Below are 21,034 nucleotides of genomic sequence, written 5' to 3'. Positions count from 1 at the left end.
GTTAAGTCATATACTTAAGCTTAATGCTGATCTAAAATTTCGTGGGATGTACGAATATCAAATCCAGCCTAGCTACGTTAGTCGGTAAAGGTGTAGGGGTCGTCGCGCGGGCCTCTCGCTCCACCGCGTCGGCCAACCATCATCACATCCCCTTCACCCGCCGTTGTTTCCCTGAGCCCGTGCCTGCCTACAGGTGCACGGTGCATGTACGGGTAGCGGGCATCAACAATCAACTCGCATGCACATATTCCCCCGCCTTCGCACACAAGTCAACTCGGGTCAAACCACGATAATTCTGCCCAGAGTTATCTCAACAACGGACATCAAGTTTCGTTCATGCTTCCATGAAAACAGGACATCAATATCACCAAATCATAAGCTTTAAACATTACTGCTGAGCTCTTACCTGAAGCTCACCGTAGGGCGGGATTAAAGCTGCGAGCAGAAATTGTCGCAAGATGACATTAGTCTTACAGTCAGTTCGTGATAATTATCGCACCTCGCTGGGGGAAAGTAATTAGCAACACATGGCACTGTACAGTCACAGCGGCGCTCTGGCTGCTACGCCCGCCCAGCTTCGGCGAGCGACAAGTGAAAAGGGGCTTCCAAGATCGGTCTTGTGGCGTGGCTGTCTTAGAAGGTCAGAAAAGATTTCGTAAGTGATGTAAATGATGGTTGAACAATCACTGACACACAGTCACTTTCCAACAAAAGTTGCGATGGTTGAAGTCAAAGTAACGATGCTCGAACGGAATTCTTTGGTAGCGAAGAACTGTCACAACGAGGAAAACTTCAGTTTCGATGATTCAGCGGCGCTTCACATTGAGCATAGAGGCTGGAATTCGACACGAGATCGCCGAGCCAGCGAGTCGAGCTGTGAAGCATTGTTTTGCTAATTATTTCCAAAATGGCAGAGGCGTAATAAATGAGCATGCGTAATAGGTGCAAAGTCATTTGCATAGCTGATCTGTCAAGATTTTGGGGCAGTCTTTGGTATTTCTTCGATTCCTCCGCTATGACATAGGGCAGGCACCGAACATTTCCCGACTTTTTATTTTCTTACTTTCGAAATGATGACGGTTATGATTCTTGTATGGTCGTGAAGGCCTGATTGTGGAGACGCATCGACGTCACAAACCTGAACTATCTTCCTTTCATCTACTCCGTCCTAGAGTATAATTGGAGTACCTTAGGTGATATTTGCTATCAGTGCTGTTTATAGTATATTCCATAAATTCTAAATATTACTGAACGTGGTAAGCAGCTAAGTTTGTTTTGCAGCAAACAGACGTAATGAATATTGCATTCAACGCTGCGATGTAATAGTTTTGACATGAAACGTGTTTACAAGTTCAAGGCTATATTTAGTGACATGTTTTATTTAAAGATCAACGTAATTGTTGGTCTGACCTTCGAGTGATAGCAAAACAGTGGCATATTTTTCAATCACACTACCATCTATAATATATGACTTATAAGGCTTATACATGAATATATATATATATATATATATATATATATATATATATATATATATACAATCATTTATGATGTGATTACAAACATCTTATTTGCATGGACGTTGTACACTACAGATGAACATATCTTTATCACATTTATGTTTAACATTAACTTACTTTTATATCTATTCATTTGTTAATTTACTTGAGATTTACTTATTTTCACATCAAATATGCCAAATGTTCCAACAAAACTTTCATCATTCAAATTAACGTTGGAAATTTGAAAGCATCATTTAGTGTCTGAATTGTTACATGTGATTTTATCTAGAAAATGAGGTCGCAATCGGGGAATTGTATTGTAACACACAATTATGTCCCCATGATATTTTTTTTTCTTTAAATTGTTGAAAATACTACGTTCCGATGCTTATGTTGAATCACACGGGACTGATTCTTTCTTCTCTCCGAGTCCGAGCCGAGGTTCACAAAAAGAGCGTCTGGTTGCTAGCAGCGGCTCCTCACGTGGTTTTCCCCAACCCACCAACCCGGCGTGCCAGACCGAAAATGACGCATTCTCCGTGCACGAGACAGAAAGCACGGAATATACCCGGGATTACCTATTACGCAATCTTTTACCGTTACGTGATCACGTGATCTACATGACCTGAAGGCTGTGGTTTGTTTACTTTCCGCTGCGCCAACCAAGCAGAGAGCGCTGGCGCGACCGATCGCGGCTACCACTCCGCAAGTTTCAGGGGGCGGTGGGGATTCATACGTACTCCCGTCTTTACAGCATGCAGGATATCAAACTAGAGCGAAAATATGAAATGCTTTCGGAGCATTCTGTTGAGTATCATTCTAAGATCTTACAGACTTGTCAAATAAAGAAGATAATCAAGCCATATCGTACACAGAACTCATCGAACTCTCAATTTTATGTTACCCCTCCCCTATCAGAGCGATGGTGGTAGCGCCCCGCCGATCATATTTCTCGGAAGTCCACCTGCTCATTGGGGTCAACGGGAAGTGACGTTTTGATTTCAGACATGTGCGTGAAAGCTCGCCGTACAGCGAGATGGCGTACTGTACTGCTGTATAGCTTCTACGTGTGTTGTAGAGTTTGACCTGCTTGGCTTGCATGAAACGCGCATACATGTGTGACTATGCATGCACTGCGGAATGTAAACACCGTTCTACACGTGCGAAGTAGGTTTCAACGCGGTATGGGTGATCTGTGCATGTGTGCAGTAATACACGAAATTGTCAACTGATATTCGGAGCATGTATTTCTGTTTCCCGTGGTTTTAACCAAGTCATTTTGGGGAGACACGTCCTGGTTTAAGGATATGAAATATGTCATCGAAGGGAGGTAAGATGGTAGAAATCGAACGCAAATTTCTCGTGGTCGGTGACACTAGTGCCAAGATTGCCAACGCTGGTGGGACGTTCAGCGGGGAAGTTACCCTTTCAGATAGTTATTTTGACGATGAGAATTACAGTTTAACAAAGCGAGATTACTGGTTGAGGTGCAGAAATAGCAAGTGGGAGTTGAAGATGCCCCCTAAAAATCGACAAGATGACTCCGATTGTACACAGTATCAGGAGGTCACGACTGAAACAGATATTTTTGCACAGTTGTCGGCCATTTTGTCAACAGGGGATGAAGATGTTGTCAATGGAAATGAACAATCCACCAAAGATATTTCAGAATCTCAGCTTGTTGAGACATTTGTAAAGAGGAGAGGACTTGAACCATTTGCTGTTTTCACAAGCAACCGCAAGAATTACAGCTTTCAAGGGGGCATTTCTGTAACTGTTGACGAAGCAGACTTTGGGTTCCAGGTTGGCGAGATCGAGATGATGGTTGAAGAAAATGATGGAGAAATGATCAGCAAGGCCATAGCAGACATCCACACACTTGCAGAGAGCCTAGGTATACATTATGTAATCAGGTTAATTGCAGATACTGTACTATATCTTGATATCAGATGTGCTTGCCAGAGACTGGTGATCGCAATAAACACGTACAACATTATAGATTAAACTTTTATTTACTATCCCAGTCTGGGCTATCTTTGGTCCAACAGATTATGTACCGGGTAATGCTGGGATTGAAAAGGCCAGAAAGCACAGTTGAAACAAGAAATGGTGCAGTATCATGGCATTTAATACTAAATAGTCCTATATGAAACTGGCACAGTTGCAAAATGTCACGCTAAGTTGCACATATGCTTCATACATTAGTACGAAACAAGTTACATGTATTCACATAGTTCCCATAGACTGTTGGTTGTGTTCGTTTAGGTATGTGGAAATGCTGTGCAGAGTATGGCCTATGTGTTACAAAGAAAATAATAATTTTGTGTATCTCGTAGCACTATTCAGACTTGTGAAGAATTTCAGTCTGCTTGAATGTGTTACGATGTATGCAATCAGTATGGTGAGGAACCGGGGGTACAGAATATTGTTCCTCAATGCTTGTTAGGATTTGGGTTTTTTTTTTTGCAAAATATGCCACCCTACTGACGCAGAAAACTTCCCATTCATTATGTACATCCTACACTAATTATTTAGACCAACATATAAATGCCAGTGCAAATCTTTTTGCATATATATATATATATATATATACTGTATAGAAGTGAACAATACACACAGCATGGGGTATTCTGCAAACTATTTCTATTTTAAAATGTGTATTTTGTGAGTTTGTTAGAATATTTTCATAACTTTCTAGAACATTTATATTATAGTTATTAAATGTAAGAGTACCATTTTTACCACATCAAACAGTCTTTGTTTTCTGCATGTATAGGCTGTCATTAAAGTTTGGTGATGGGGGAAATACACTTGCCCCAGGGGCTGCGGAACGTTTTTCAGTGTTGGGGGGGGGGGGGGTGGGGGACTGCAGGACCGGGGAGGGGGGGGGGGAATCAAGGTCTATTGCATCTATCTTCATTGCACTAGTAAGGGGTTAATTTGTCATGGGGCTAATTTCTTAACCACAAAATAGTAGGTATTGCCTACGTTATTTTGAAACTTCTCTCTGATGACACAGACCTAATGTCATACATGTGGAGTTGCCTCATTGCCATTGCCAAAATGTCATTGGTTAACAAAATTCAACAAATGTAAGAGGTACAGCTATGATATATAACGTATCTTCTTCAGTTCATGCCACATTGAAATTAAACACCCTGGTATCAACACCACCAAGTCCAAAGCTACAGTATAAATTATCCTTAGCCCACAAGAAATGTTTAGAAAAACATTGGCTATGACATATACATGGTTCTCTATGGAATTTTGTCCATTTCCTTCCACATTCTCTATCAGGATGGTATTTTTTGGCTTCAGTTCAATCAAAAAATCCCTGAGTCTTCTTGCCTGGCCCTGGGCCACCATGAACTCAATGTTGAGCAAGTACAAAGTCGCCTGTCAGTTGTGTCTGGTAAACAGTGGTTGTGTAATTCGTCAAGCATTTTTTTATAATCTCTGTTTGTGCTAAGGCATGATAATGATCTCTTTCCTTTGCTGCAGCCACTCCTTACTTTTACTTTGCCCAAATCAAATAATTTTCTCTTTTTAGTGAGAGTAGTGGAACACACTTTGATGGCGGACAACGTGCAAGTGATAGCTTCAATGATGAATTTGTTTCAAAATGGGTATTGATAAAGTTGATACAAATGCACTTAGGAGTAGATATTTGACTGTCTAATCATCTAAGACTTAATCATATTTTCCCAGTAGCTATGATTTTAGCATGAAAACATTTTCCAGTACATAGTTCTTCTCTCTGTTTTTCTTTGCCGGTCATGCTGCATCACAACAGGATGTGTGTTCACTTCCCGGGCATTATCCTTTCCTGTCTTACGTAACTTGCTCACTCCATTTATGAGCGTGATTGGACACATAGACTTAGTACTACCGCTTCTTCTTACTAGTTTCACTGTACTACAAATACCATGAAATGCTCTTTATTTAGGGAGAATGGTAATGATTTACTGGTAGACATGCAGACATGAAACAATATATTTGAAAGGTTGTTATCTCAGAGAATGTTTAGTAAATGATGGTTATTTTTTTTTTTCAAGAAAGTGTCTTTAATAGAGAGAAGAAGGAAATTTGGACCAAATTTGTCGGATAAAAGCAATGTTTCAGCCCTTCGATCATGATAATATGATTGAACAGATTAGTAGAAAGTTGTGCCCAACTTGAGGTCAGTATGTCAACTTTGTGAGATTCTTCTCCCAGTGGTAACAGAAGAAAAGCTCTCTTGGGCTACGTTTATTTGTAATTGAAGATTTTTTTTTTTTTCTGGTTGTCAGTTATTATCAAGGTATCATTCTATGGTTCATTATTATCTTAATTGATAACAACTTTACATGTAGGTACAACTGTAGTCACCTTGGGACAAATGCCCTGGACATACAATGTATGACCAGAACGTGCACTTGTATGCAGAGAATTTTATAACTGTTTCATTTAGATGGTTACTGGAGGGATTAAGTCTTAAAACCATCTTCAACCATTGTATGATATGTGGGCATTAAATTCCTCCTATAATATAACATTTTCTGTAAAAATAATGTCCTAGCTCCATCATTAGGAGACTTATATAGAAAGTATCGTGTGAGAAGGACAATATTCAATTGGGAAGAATTGTGTTGTGCCTACATAATATTTTAGTATGTGAAGCTGTGTAGCATGGACAGCTAATTCCATGGGTTTGATATATGAGTAGGACATAACTTGAGGGGTAGCTAGTATTCAAATGATCATAATTTGATTACTTCATAATTCTCCAGCGAGTTAGATAATCCAATAAAGAAACTGTGCTATTAGATCTTTTGTGAAAATTGTCAATAATTTAAATTTGATAGCTCTGATAACTGCATGTGTACTGTTAAGTCCACACTTCAGGATGACATTTTCCTGATCAGGGTAAAGTAAATTACAAACATATACTGCATATGCGATATATACATGTATATTTCACAGAATTTTATTTTCATGAATATTGTGAGTCAGGTGCAACATGCCAAAATATTTACTCTGATGCTGATGTGGTTGCAACATGCATACATACATTTCTCCATTCATTTCTTTACTCCACAATAGCAAATTTAACCACTCACAAATTGTTGGGAAGTCCCGATTAACGAAAATTAGTCTCACTAAATATATGGTGTGTACAATACAATTGCACGTGGGAATATCATTGGTTATTAGCTGACTACAAGCAAGTCAATTGCTTCATGCAAAATAACCACACACAAAACAAAACAAAAAAAATATGGCAAATTTCTAGATACAAGGAATCAAATTTTTAGAGAACTCAATATTTGACCAATACTCAAGTGTGTATAGCATGTCATGATGTCCGCAAAAATCTTTGAAAATTGCCCGCTTCAAAGACAGACTCTAAAGGTGCTGTGACTCACAAAATTGGCATATTGTCTGCATTTGAATTGTATGTAGATGCTGTTGAGAATTCAATTCAATTCAATTCAATTTTATTTATTCCACATGCTAAAAAGTGTACAAGACACACATGTAAGGACATAACATATTGCACATTACGTTTACATTGAAAACGAAAGGAATAATGCAAGAGATATACTTCGCATGTATGGAAATAAAAAAAAAAGACCATATAGGACTTATCAAGGCCGATTCCCTTACAGATGAAAAGGCTACAAATTGCAATCAAAAATATACATTTTAAGAGTAAATCTAGGCCTATACCATTAGAAATTATACACAAAATTTCAAGTAAGAAAGGACAACATACACACAAAAGATAACAAAACAAAACAAAACAAAACAAAAAGGCAAATATCCCAAGAATTATTCAGCTGCACTTTGAATTAAAAACATTTTATATTCACGTTTAAAATATGAGAGTGTAGGACATTCTTTGATAATAGCAGGTAGCTCATTCCAGCACTTAGCTCCAATATATCTAATTGTAGTCTATGAAAAATTATATTGGTAAAAGGGCAAACATAATTAGCACATCTGGTGTTATAACTATGAACTGCACCATTTTGGATGAATGACTTACATGTACATGTATGGAAGGTTACAGGTAAAACGCCTGTAAGATAGAAACTAAATGTTGTATTCTTCAGCTATCAATTATCCAAGTTTGTGTTGCTGGAGATGATAAATGAGTTTGTATTAGATGCGTTTTAACCACAGCAATTTTATAGCATCACCATTTTTTGCATCAGTAGACAACTTAATTACAGGTTGCAGTGTAGAACACTGATGTTAAGTGATTTGATTGTTTGTAATGCACCATGTCAGAATAATTACAGTCACAATGAATTATTTCATGTAGAATCTAAAGGCTGAAAAGTGTGAAGAAATTGTCTCTTTTGACATTTGAATAGTTCTGGGTACAACTGAAATACGGTAGGTAACAATGAACATATATGACGGATGTACTGTATGGCAAGGCACAGTTTGTTTAATAAACTTCATGGAATTATGCAGAATGCCGTTTAAAAACAATAATCATGTACAAGCGCAGATGGCTTTATAGTGATAAATGACCTGGATCTATTCATGAAATTATCCTTTGCATTCTTTGTAGAAATAACACTTTACAAGTCTGTTTTGTCTTCTTTTCTTTTCTTTTCTTTTCTTTTGTTTTGTTTTTAGCTCCATCAACCATGAAATGGCCTTTATGTGTGTGTCACCCAATATATTTAGGGTCCTGTGAGGTAAAAATTACCTTCTGTTTGATACTGAAGGAACATGTCCCAGAAACATAGATGTTGATGGATGACAGAGAAATAACTTAAATCATCACAAATGGAAAATAAACAATGCTTCACCAAAATATAGTTTTCAAATCTTAAAGCAAAACAAATTGTCACATTATTAGTGTCTTTATCAAAACAGGAATATAATATCAAAATGTTTAAAGAGATCAATATGGAGTACGAAATCTGTATGTTTGCCCTTACACACTGCCACTGAAAATACCTTGTGTTCTCTCAGAAACAAGAAGCAAATAGGCCTGTTTAATACTAACATGTCATGCTAACATATATTGACATTTAGGAACATTTTCCCCACTAGCACTAGCAAGTTATTCCATCCACCTATACATAATGTATTTCATAACTTGAAGCCACTTTGCATTCATTATTTTGTTACTATGTAGAGCAAGCCTTTGGTAAGCTTTGTGGATGCTGTTAACAGCCTTTGTATCAAGATTATGCATTAGTGTGACTTGGTCTGTTCCAGGTAGTGGAACTTACCTGTGATTGTTCTGATACCAGGGGGGGTGTTTCATCGACGTTTGTCGGCGCTGACAACTTGAATCACCATAGTAACAGTCGGTGACCAGAGCATCTCAGCCAATCAAAACCAAGGATTTTGCTGAAATTGGTCAGCGCCAACAGTTGTCGGCACTGACAAGCGTTGATGAAACACCCTCCTGATGCCACTTCTGGTTTATTGAAATGATAGCATCGACACAAATTTCAAAAGTGAGCTTTTACTTTTGAAGATTTCTTGGAAGTGCTACTGTAAATTTAATGTGAACTATGTTCTAATATATTTAACAGAAAAAAAAAGAAACACAGGGAGCTATTTGTAGATTTAAGGAAACCATCGTGTGTGCAGAAATCTGTTCATGAGCATCTTTTGAAATATATATAATGCTTATCAGTCCAACTTCCGGGAAAAAGACAGACTGCTGAAAGCAGAGAAAAAGTACCCTCACATTTGCAGGGTTAGAATTATGACACAAATTTCTGTGAACTGCTCCTGAACTAAATGGTATTAGAGTAACTGTTGTAGTACTGTTAAAAACTAAGGACAAGGCCTGTCTGAGAGTGTATAGAACAGAGTTTGGCTATCTTCCAGTCTGTTGACAAGGGGACTTAAAATCAATATTTGAACTTCTGAATGTTGGACCAATTGGTTGGGTCTATGGTGTATTTACTGTTCTGTCTGGTTTGACAGATTTTTACTCTAGAAATAAAGTTTACTACCCCCACCCCTTTTCAAAAATGCAGAAAAGCGTATGGAGGAAAACTCAGATGACGGAAAACCTCCGTTTTTGTCTATTTCTACTATCATTAGCCGTGAAATGGCTTACAACACTTGTTTATAAGAGGAATCTCTCCTCACATACTTTCAGTTAGAAAGTGGTTTTGGTTGCAGCAGCTACCAATAATTTTTGCATTATTTCTACTAGAGTTATTAAGAGATTCAACAGTATATACATGTAATTAACAAATTATGAGTGAGCTTATAGTCATTACAGGAATTGTTCATATTTTAAGAATGTATCAAGAACCTGCTGTAGAAATGGATATTTTCTCTCATTTCGCGAGACTTGAAACTAGTGTGAAAATAAAAGCACACAAAGTTACATGTACCATTATGTAATGTCCTTATAACACATAATTAGAAACACATGAAATTTATCTCACTTGGCCCAGTGCAAAAAAAAAAAAAATTACTTGTGCAAAAAAAATCCACTTTTACAGTATACAAATAAAGACTTGTGTGTAATTCTTGTTCATACAGTAGATTTGGCATTGATTTGTAAAAATAACAAATCTAAGTAATCATTAGATTTGCTGTGAGTGTTTGTAATGGAAAAAAAAAAGTTGTATAATATGCTGGAGACATTTTATTTTTTGATTGTTTTACATATGAAATATGTTGGTTTATGCTTGTTTCACTGTCATATGTGCCAGTATCAAGACAGTGTTGAATTCCTCTATAGCACTTCCAATGTCTCTTGTACTTTGGACTCCTCAAACGTCATGAAAAGACAGCTTTTGAGTTTGTTTTACAGCCTGACAAGTTGTCATGTGTGCAGCAGTGTGATAGGCTGTCTTACCCTTGTTATATTGGACATTATGTTTTGTATGCGTGCAGTTAATTTCTGCTAATGAAAGGCCCACTACACTAGTACAAATTAGTTCCAAATATGTGACCAGCTAGCAGCCTATTATTTAATTAAGAAATTTCATTGCCCTCTCCGTCAAGTTCATTACACTATTAGAGCAGAGGGATTTTTTTTTCTCTCTCTCTAATCAAAGGTAGTAAGCTTCATATCCAGGGGGAATAAGCAGAGTATGGAAAGAAATGCATTCATGTGTAACATTGTATTGTAGAAATCCATAAACTAACTACAACAAGGGCTTTTGGTTATACACATACTTGTATCTCAGAATAATGGACTTCATAGTTTTCTGTGAACATTTAAATTTCAATTAATATAATTTCTGAAAGAGCAAAAATTCGAGGAAAAAATGTGATATACCAAAAGAGAAGGTAGAGGATATTCTGAGCCAGCTTGAGGGAAGCTGTGATCAACTCGAACAAAACCAGTTTGTACCTGATTCCAATGATATTGTGTGAATGATCCTCAGAGGGTTTTATACTAATTACATCCACAGGTGGAATTCTCCCTATTGCATATTAATGTAAAAAAATGTTCACCAGCCATCAGTTCCATACGCTGGCAGTACACTACGCGCAAATGAATGAGGTAATCTTACGCACCCACGCGCAACACACAGAGGTCAAACAGGGTCACATTTTCAGTATTGTGCACTTCTTGTAATGCAGAATTACTGTGCAGCAGACATGTACAGATCATATATGCAGTTATTATATCTTCTTCTTTTCATTTTGTCATTACTAAAACATCGTCATTTCACAATAGAAATACATTTTCAGAGCTTACAGTGAATATTTCTTTTCCCAGCGGGTTACAATTGCTGAGAAAATCTACAAACCTATGGTAGTTTAGAGATAGAGATAGTGCTTTATGATTTTAACTGTACAACCAAATATTGCATGAGCTTAGCACTGGCACAGCATTGTCAACATATTGTTTATGGAATTGAATAGTGCTGCTGGTATTTGAGTTTTTACATTCAATAGTGCTAGGGAAAATTCAGTGATCATCACAAGGGCGTACTTTGTCCATATGTCTGCTAATGGAGATTTGAGGAACATGTGATTAACCCTTTGTGTACAGTGAGTGTGGATTGGCATAGAAAACTCCAGATTGTTGTACACACTGTCCAAAGTCCCTGGCGCAGAAAGGGGTGAATGTGTCAGGTCCTCCCTTTTCAATAATCCTTAGTTGATGTCCTTCCTCATTTAGAGTTTGACTGTATTGTTGTGATTTCCATAATAATCTATATACTATGTATACCATGTATGAATTGTAATGATTTATTGTTATCAAACAGGAGTTAATTTGTATTATGTGTAGATTAGAATATCTACAAAATATTTTTATGGAGTTGCAGTTTGTTTACAGGGAGTTCAAAACCATTTCCCCCACTGGGAAATATTCCACACTTACAATAGGTGTAAGTATGAATAACAGATGATTTCACATACCAACTATTGTAATAGTTCTCACTTATTTTTTTTTTTCTGTATTCATCCGGTATCACACACACAGACACACACACACACACACACACACACACACACAACACACACACATACACACACAGTGAGTCATTTATGGATTTAGTACCTTTTATCAAAATGTTTTGATCCACAAGTTTTGGGGCAGCATCAATATATTTTCTTTTGGATAGGGGTGTGTTTTAAAAATGTGCTTTTCAAATGAGTAAAATTGCTCAGAAAGGGGCTATAAAACCCTCTGAAACAATTTCATGTTACATGTCATCATTGCAATTAAGAAAAGGTATTTAAAATTGTAAGTGTACATCATGTGGATTCATTTCAGCTTTATTAGAAATAGAAGAATTCTTCAGAGTTTGAGATTTACACATCAGAGCTTTAGAGGAAGGGGGTCTCCTTTTGATAATCATTTGTCAACCATCCATCCTACAGAATTCAGCATAAGAATTCTACTTATATTGGCCAAAGTTTCAGATGTAGCAATGAGTCATAACATGCTGAAAATGGCCTCATTATATGACTCACCTGGTAAAATGCCGAGATAAGACGTTGTTGAATTTGAAATTGCGGGTCATCATGTTCAAGTGTGAATGCCAAAATGGCGCTGATTGGCAGAGCTTTGCCTAGTTCACAAAGCTTGCTGGTTAATCATATTACTCCAGGGAGAAGGGAGATAATCATAGCCCTGGGGTGAAGGTGTATGAAATGGGACCCTGTTCCAGGGGGGTTTGACCCCCTATGCAAATTCCTGTTTTAAAGGTATCCAAGGGATCAATGTCGAGGAAAATATGGAGTTTGACAATAGAAGAAAGTATTTCCTTGAATGACATGTTTCAAGGTGTGAACTATAAACTATTGAACAGAGGGGTAAGAATGAAACTAGCTGGTGATTTTAAAGTCCCCCCCCCCCCCAAACAAAAAAGTAACTTGAAAATATGGATATTCTTGCTTTTCTTATTTGCTCATTATATCACCTAGGATGCATTTATCAAAAAATTGCTAAGGCACAGTCACAATCCTAAATGCGTTTGAGGTATTTTCAGGCAATAGATAAATGCAACCGTGTTTTCAAACACGTTTGGAAAAGCCGATACTGTTGGTGTTTGTATTTGTCACAATTTGGGGACAGTGCGTGTACCGGGTACATATTGTAGTTCTTAGGATGTATGGTTGTGAGGCCCTGTGGAATATCATTACATCATACCCCCTCCCCAACCACTCACAAGCTCCTAAAACCTTTTGTCAATCTTGATAAACTGGCATAACTTTAATGTTATACATTGATGTAGTTTGTTTTATTTCACTGTCACTAATCCTGTTGATTTGAGTCATGTGTTTTTCCTCAACTCCTGTGAGACAAGTTTCCTTATATGTTGGTTGGAGAATGACTTGTGCAATCAAATGATTATGTGGAAATTGAAAGCTTTTCCTTGTTTACTTAATTTTGTTCCACAATGCACAATAGTCAGATTGGGTATCCTGTGAGGGGATTTCCCAAGTATGGCAATCAAATTGATTCTCTGCTGCATAGAGGAATGAAACAATGTTAATGTAACTAGTATGAGTTAAAGTTTCACTTGTGACATTTTGCCATGAATTACTGTCTTCAGATAAAGTGTAGTGAAAAGTGAGAAAAATTTTCCTGAAAAGAATTTCTACATTTTAGGTGAAAGATGTTTTTTTAATCACTTTGCAGATATTCCACAGTACATCAGTTAAGCAAATGATACTAAAAACATGCATCTTTGACTATGATGCCTACAAGGCCTTGAAATAGAGGTGATTACCTTTAGCTACCTCAGTGCAATTAATATTTGATGGTTCCATCTTAGGCAATCTGCATTTTTGCTGTGGCTTACTGTATATTTCCATTGGGACACACCGTTTTCATGCATATTTAGTACCTTACCATACAGAGAGATAGAGATTGAGAAGCAGAGCTGCAGCTTACTAACCCACGGACAGGGATATGCCTGATTGGATTAGAATTTGTCTAATTGGTAGGATCAGTTCCATTTCATCTGATAACTTTGATGGAATTACTGAATGGATCATTCAGCTGCACAGGGTTTTGTAGTTTTACCACCGATGCAAGACAGTTACCTTTTTTCCATCGAATGTACCCTGCATTTACCTGTGCAGACTGTGCCTAGTGAAGCCGTATACACACAGAGACCCTTGTGATCAGATGGCCTTTATGTACAGGTTGTTTGTATAGCACTCTTGACTTCTCTCTTTGACAGTCTTTGCAATGTTTTCTTTTCTTCTTTCTTTCTTACTTTCTTCCTTTCTTGCTTTCATTGTTTCTCTCTTTCTTTTTGAAGTTACCATACAGAAGATCAGTCCCACTTGTAGGGCTGTGATTAACCCACTGAGGACGGCCTAATTATGCTATATAACAGCCATTTCCCATAGACACCTGCCTGAGTATACTTCGGACTAATCTTCAATGGGTTAAGCATATATCAACTAGAGACACCAGGAAGTATTGTTCAAAGATAAGCATTCCCTAAGTGGATGTAAAACATCAGTCCCTGATTTTCTCAGTACAGCAGTTATCCCATTAAAGAGTTTAAAAGACTATTGTGATATCATATCATACGTACGAAAGATTGCATGAGAGTTCCCCAAGTTCATTTTGACTGTTTGTTAGTTTTCTGCATAAATTGTTAACTGGTTATCTTGTCAGTCCAGTGACTAACATCTGTAATGCTGCATTGGTTCACTTTACCATCCTTTTCCCACTGCTCCTATTTCACCCTGACCTTTGCAATTCAATCTTTGATAAGTTAGGTCAGAAAAAAAGGAAACAAACACAAGAAGCTCTTTTCTGGATAAACTAGTAAAATTATGGTTGGTTTCTCCAATGTATATTTTAATTGCCTGGTCTGAAAGTGATCCCTTTTTTCCACATTACTGGAAGGTCATAGGTGTGAGTGTTACACGGCATGTCTTCATTCTGCACCATAAACCACAAGTTGTTGATTCTGCTGAAGACTCGAGTGAAAGGAAGTGTTTCTGCTGTATAATGATCAAAAACTGTAATCTATGTTTTCAATCCGTTTATATCTTCTGGGGAAGAGGATGATATGGAAGTAACATTCTACAATGTAACAAAAACACTTCACATATGATATGAACAATATATAGATTATGACCATATCAAAGGATTTCCATGAAAAAAAACAAAATTTGATATTTCTTTCTCAAAGTAACAGGAGGCCCATTTACACTTGCTTGGAAAAATCGCGATTTTTCTAAAATCGCGACATTTGGGTGTAAGTTGCTAAGCAACTACACCCAAACGCCCTCGAAACATCGCCAGAAAAATCGCCAGCCGGAGTGCGATTTTTTGGAACATCGCGAAGTTTGAGGCGAAGTTAGCGAGTGTAAACCCAAGCTGCAGAAATATCGCGATTTTTCATCACGTGACTCTCGGTATCGGATTGCACCGGGAGTTTACGCGCGCTCCCGATCCCTCTTTGGAACGTGTAGAGGGCAACGGTATAGACAGCTGTGTACAGCCACAGGTCCTAAACGGCCGATCCTCGGTCGGCTCGTGGTCTCTCACCTCCCCCTCCCTGATGAAACTAGTACACTGTACGTGAAAACTACTACTGGTAGCAAACCTGAAGTTCTCCAACCACGTATCATCACCCCATGACAACTTAACAAAATAATGTTCTCCCAGAAATTCGTTGATTCAGATTGTGAGAGTGCCCGTACTGCTCTCGATAATTATGTACGTTGTTTGTGGAATACAGGACTCAGGAGTACGTCACAAGTGTAAGTTCTTGCTGTCGCCTGATAAAATACCAGACCTAACTTCCAAGTCTTTCTTCCCACTTTCGTCATATCGGCAAAATTTCATGATCCTCCTGAATGCTGCTGTAGATGAAGTTTTACACACCTACTACGTATGTGATCTAATGTAGCAAGCTATATAGTTTAACCGTAAGTAAACAGTCTCGAGAAGCACAAATCTATGTGTGCATTGTACTGATAAAAAGCCCTGGCTCAACGTTCCAACCAGCCAGCTGTGATCAAAATAAACTGTACTGCAGTGAAAACGAACAGAATATAGCGCGCGCTTCCATTCAGCTACCGTGTTGAAAACAGGTAAATTACGCATGCGCACTAAGCACTACCGACCAAAAAATCGCGATGTTTCGTGACGCTCAAACTTCGCGTGCTTTTGCGCAAGTGTAAACGGTGGAACCAAAATATCGCGATAAAAATCGCGATGTTAGTAAGTGTAAATGCGGCTAGGGAGATCCCCTACAGTATAAACAATTGGTACATTTATCAACTCACTTCTGGTGCAGAATTAAGGTTTCCTAACAACTTTCAGGGACTTTTGGGCAGTTGATATTAAAACATAAAGCTGGTTTTGATCATGGAGTTACAAACAGGTTTCTAGAACATGAAAAAAAAAAGTGCAATCACAAATGCATTTGAGCCAGGAACGCGTCTCTGTAGAGTTGATAAACTCAGTCATTTTGAAATATGTTTATAGCTTTGACTGCTCACGCCAACCACTGCCAACTACACATCTACTAGAGTATGCTCCTTTGGTCACAATGTGCAATGGGGATGCACAGTGACAGGGCCTCTCAATCAACTTACAACAGAGTTGATGTATGCAAGAACTTTAGAAACACAATCCAAAGGGCATTTGCAGACACATTTTGAAAGTGGGTATTGAAAAGCATTTCAAACATGGGAAAGTAAATAAAGGCAGCCAGTGGTAGGTATAGATTGAAGAAGAATACACATATTAACTCCTTTTGGAACAGGTAGCCAAGGTGATACATAGTAATATTGATAGTGGCATTCACACCAATGCGAGTTACCAGGACACAAATGGCAAGATTTGCATCACGATTCCAGTCTTAAGATTTTTGCCTGTGTGGACAAGAATCTCACTGAATAGGGCGATGATCCAAAACCCAAGAAATCTTGTGATTATATCAGAATTATTGTGATAATTTGAGAAATAGAACAATAATTTGAAATGTGGCGAGTGTGTGAACATTAAAACAAAAAATCTTGAGATTTTTTGTCCTGTCATTCAAAACTAATATCAAAACAGCACACAAACAAAATTCAAGGGTCACCTTTTTGGAAGATTTAGGGCATGCACAGTTCGACTGACAAATTTTAATGATTGGCAATTAGCTGGACATTTCTCTCAATCTGAACAGGAGCAAGAAAATCTTTGTATTTGGATTGCGATTGACATCCCACTATATTTTCTGAGTGAATGACACCATTGGATATCTGGTCATCGCTCAAGCATTGCCATACAGAAGTGAAACTTAGCTGATGCTATGATGGCATGCAGACAAGGATGTTTAACATTGTAGGATGTTAGCTGTTGTTGTACAGTACAGTGTTTGAGAGGTAGTCATTACCTGGACTTGTTTTCCTGAGCTCTTCTCTGCATTTTGTCTCTCGTTGCAGGAATGCAAGACTTGGCCTCTCTCTGTCCAGATCAGTACCTGGGCCTTGATGTCACCTCCTTCATCTCAAACTGCATGTAAATGCCCAACTCCAACTCGCCCCCCAAGTTGTCCACAAGTACGTACACATATTACAGATGATTATGTTTCTGTAGTTGACCGTACATGTACAGAGATGTTGATGAGGGCTGTTTCATTAGATAGCTGTGTCTATGACCTTTGACCCAAGTAAGTGCATGATGGAGTGACAGGTGTATGAGGAAATAAAGACAGATAATAAGTGAGACCTTGGATAAACCTTGTCATACCAGCATACCACAAATGTTTTCCCATCATGCATATGATATTTGAATGAGGGGTAAATAAGCTATGGAGGTAATCACCCACACAAAGGTAATATTTCCGCTATGGATACTAACATTGTAAAATTTCATGAGGTGATGTTTTGACAAATTGTAAGGAATTTTAGGAAAAATTTATAGGGATTGATGGGGCGCTTGAGGACTAGTCATTCAAAACCAAAGCAAGTAACAAGCCAGGGTAAATTTTGAGTGGAATCAGACTTGTACTTTCTGTCAGTGTGACTTTTGAAATACTGTATTTTAGAAAGTCATCAAACTTATCATCATGGTAGCATAAGAAGGGCATGTCAGTCATGGATTTGCTTTTATTTAAGAAGGCTTTTGATTTCTTTTGTATAAACCAATAGAGAAGAAGTCTTCTGTAAAGTTATATTTCCAGTTCCTCTTGTTCAGACACGTAAGCACATCCATATTTTTTTTAATGCTGTCAGTTAGAAAGACAGGCTTTCAGGAGAGATAGTCTTTCAGTTTGTTCTTTGTTGTAGTCTTTGTGTTATTGGTAAAAGCAAAGTTCATTTTGACCAAACTCTCTCCAAAGAGACAGGTTTCATCAGCAAAACAAATAGAGGATAGTTTTAAGATAATCTTTGAAGGAAGATAACTTGCACTCAGTATGCAACAAATCCACAAGCATGCTTTAATGAGGCAGTCAAACTTTGCTACCAGTGAAATAAACATGAACATGTTGTTCTTACAGTGTATATGTACCACATATGTACCTTATAGAGATATGGAAACTGGCCAAAATGTAAAAAACAAAACAAAACAAAAAACATTAGTACTAGTATTAATCACTTCAACTGTGCAATAAGACTTGCTAATGAATATTTTGTTGAAATATTCTACATATTGCTCTTTATAATACTTAAGTGCATTTTTTGACCAAGCAACATTTCTATTTCAGCAAGTTTCTTTTGTATTTCATCTGTATGACTGGACAAAAGAAAAAATAATGATATCTGTATTACTTTGGTAGTGCTATCCATCCCTTTAACATTATCTTGCACCTGTATCCTGAGAGTGCTATCAAATGTGGTTCCTATCTGAAGAGTTTGAATTTGCATCGACACACATACCATTACATGAGTAATGCACACATAATGAGATAAGAGCCATTGTGACCGATATCTTCCTTCTATTGTGTTTCCTATCATAAATGTGTCTCACAATGTACATAATATATCCTAGTATTGTGTTTGCTGTTACCTCATTGAGACACAATACTATCCCTTACCCAAGTAAGCCAATCATATTTCCTGCAGTACAGGGTTACCAAAGATTTTTTCCCCCCACTGGGATATTTATTATTCTACATCAGACTAGGGTTACTAAAGATGTAGATAATTGTATACGTACATGAACTCATCTACCGGTAACTTTAAATCCAATGCTTTTTAGCTCACCTGAGCCAAAGGCTCAAGTGAGCTATTGCGATCGCCCTTCGTTCGGCGTCCGTCGTGCGTCTTCCGTCGTCCATCGTGCGTCGTGCGTAAACTTTTTACATTTTCATCTTCTTCTTGAAAACCCCAAGACCGATTTTCATCAAACTTGGCAGGTAGCATCCCTAGGGGGTTAGGAACTCAATTTGTTAAAATGGGCACCATGCCCTACCCAAGGGGCCCCCAGGGGGGCCCAAACCCCCGTAAATTAAGGAATCTGTAAAAATCTTCTTCTCTAGAACCAGAAGTGATAGAGCTAAGTTAATACTATGAGTTAGTACATTGATGACTGTAGTTTCAAGTTTGTTCATGGCAGAATCAGGGGTGCCCCCCTTGGGACCCAGGGGAGAGGGGTGGGGAAGGGTTCTGATGGGGCCTAAATTGTACATTTTCATCTTCTTCTTGAGAACCCCATGACCCATTTTCACCAAACTTGGCAGGTAGCATCCCTAGGGGGTTAGGAACTCAATTTGTTAAAATGGGCACCATGCCCTACCCAGGGGGCCCCCAGGGGGGCTCAAACCCCCCAAAGTTAAGGAATCTGCAAAAATCTTCTTCTCTAGAACCAGAAGTGATAGAGCTAAGTTAATACTATGAGTCAGTACATTGATGACTGTAGTTTCAAGTTTGTTCATGGCAGAATCAGGGTGCCCCCCTTGGGACCCAGGGGAGGGGTGAGGAGGGGTCCTAATGGGGCCTAAATTGTACATTTTTATCTTCTTCTTGAGAACCCCATGACCCATTTTCACCAAACTTGGCAGGTAGCATCCCTAGGGGGTTAGGAACTCAATTTGTTAAAATGGGCACCATGCCCCACCCAGGGGGCCCCCAGGGGGCCCAAACCCCCCAAAATGAAGGAATCTTTTAAATCTTCTCTAGAATCAGAAGTTATAGAGCTGAGATAATACTATGAGTGAGTACATTAATGACTGTAGTTTCTAGTTTGTTCATAGGAGATCCAGGGATGCCCCTCTTGGGTAGGGGGGGGGGGGGGTTGGTTGGAAGGGTCCAAATGGGGGCCTGAATTGTACATTTTCATCTTCTTCCTGAAAACCTCATGATGGATTTTTGTCAAACTTGGCAGGTAGCATCCCTAGGGGGTCAGGATCTCAATTTATCAAAATGGGCACCATGCCCCACCCAGAGGGCCCCAGGGGGCCCCAATCCCCCCAAATTAAGGAATCTTAAAAAAATTGGGCCCTTATTGTACATTTTCATCTTCTACTTGAGAATGCCTGGTCAAATTTTGGTAGAGCTGTGAATAATTTAGATTAGTGACTGCGTGAAAGGTGAACTTGCGATACTCAGGTGAGCGCTAGACCCGCGGGTCTCTTGTTTTTCTGTAGAAGTATAAATTACATTATGTATTGGTTTTCTGTGTTGTTGGTTGTGCTTTGGGGGAGTCATTTTGAGTTTGTTTGTTTGTTTGTTTGTTTGTTTGTTTGTTTGTTTGGGGTTATTGTTTATTTTTGTTTTGTTTCTTGTTTTTAGTAAGGAGGTAGGTAGAGAAGAATTTTGGAGGGTAACTTTGCAGCAGTGACATATATAGCTACTGAAGGTTAATTGAATACCTGTGTACGTCAAGGAGGACATTTTTATTCATTTACATATAAGTGACAACTCTGTCATTGAACAACGGTACCTTCATGGGCCATGTGAACGTGAAGGAGTTTTAATGGAGGTACAGCGACATTAGAACTGTCAATGTTTTCATCTCATCCAATGCACCAACAGATTTCCTTACAGATGCCTGTAGAGAAGGAACAAGAAATTAAAAACAACACAATTATTATTCCTAGACACCAGTTTTTTAATGTCTACTTTCATTTGTCAAGGAAGTGGTCCTTATCTACAAACTACCACAGGGGTTCCTGCCCAGAAGT

The 21,034-nt window shown here is 38.2% G+C and overlaps 1 protein-coding gene and 1 pseudogene across 1 annotated transcript; one reads left to right on the top strand and one right to left on the bottom strand.

Annotated features, from left to right (window-relative positions):
• Positions 1-1,029, bottom strand: part of LOC139727812 (zinc finger homeobox protein 3-like) — a 244,515-nt pseudogene extending 243,486 nt beyond the window's left edge.
• A 1,568-nt stretch (positions 1,030-2,597) lies between these two features.
• On the top strand, positions 2,598-17,460 carry LOC139727811 (thiamine-triphosphatase-like). Its single transcript, XM_071638789.1, has 2 exons — positions 2,598-3,396; positions 17,352-17,460. Exons 1-2 carry the CDS (start codon positions 2,817-2,819, stop codon positions 17,429-17,431), a joined length of 660 nt encoding a protein of 219 aa, XP_071494890.1. The 5' UTR covers positions 2,598-2,816; the 3' UTR covers positions 17,432-17,460.
• The last annotated feature ends 3,574 nt before the right edge of the window (positions 17,461-21,034 follow it).

Source organism: Diadema antillarum, unplaced genomic scaffold (genome assembly GCF_040938485.1).
Source record: "Diadema antillarum isolate AM-2024a unplaced genomic scaffold, OU_Dant_1.0 seq00000153_RagTag, whole genome shotgun sequence".
Classification (NCBI taxonomy): domain Eukaryota; kingdom Metazoa; phylum Echinodermata; class Echinoidea; order Diadematoida; family Diadematidae; genus Diadema; species Diadema antillarum.
The sequence above is the reverse complement of the archived record's forward strand: the minus strand, read 5'-3'. Positions and strand labels throughout refer to the sequence as shown.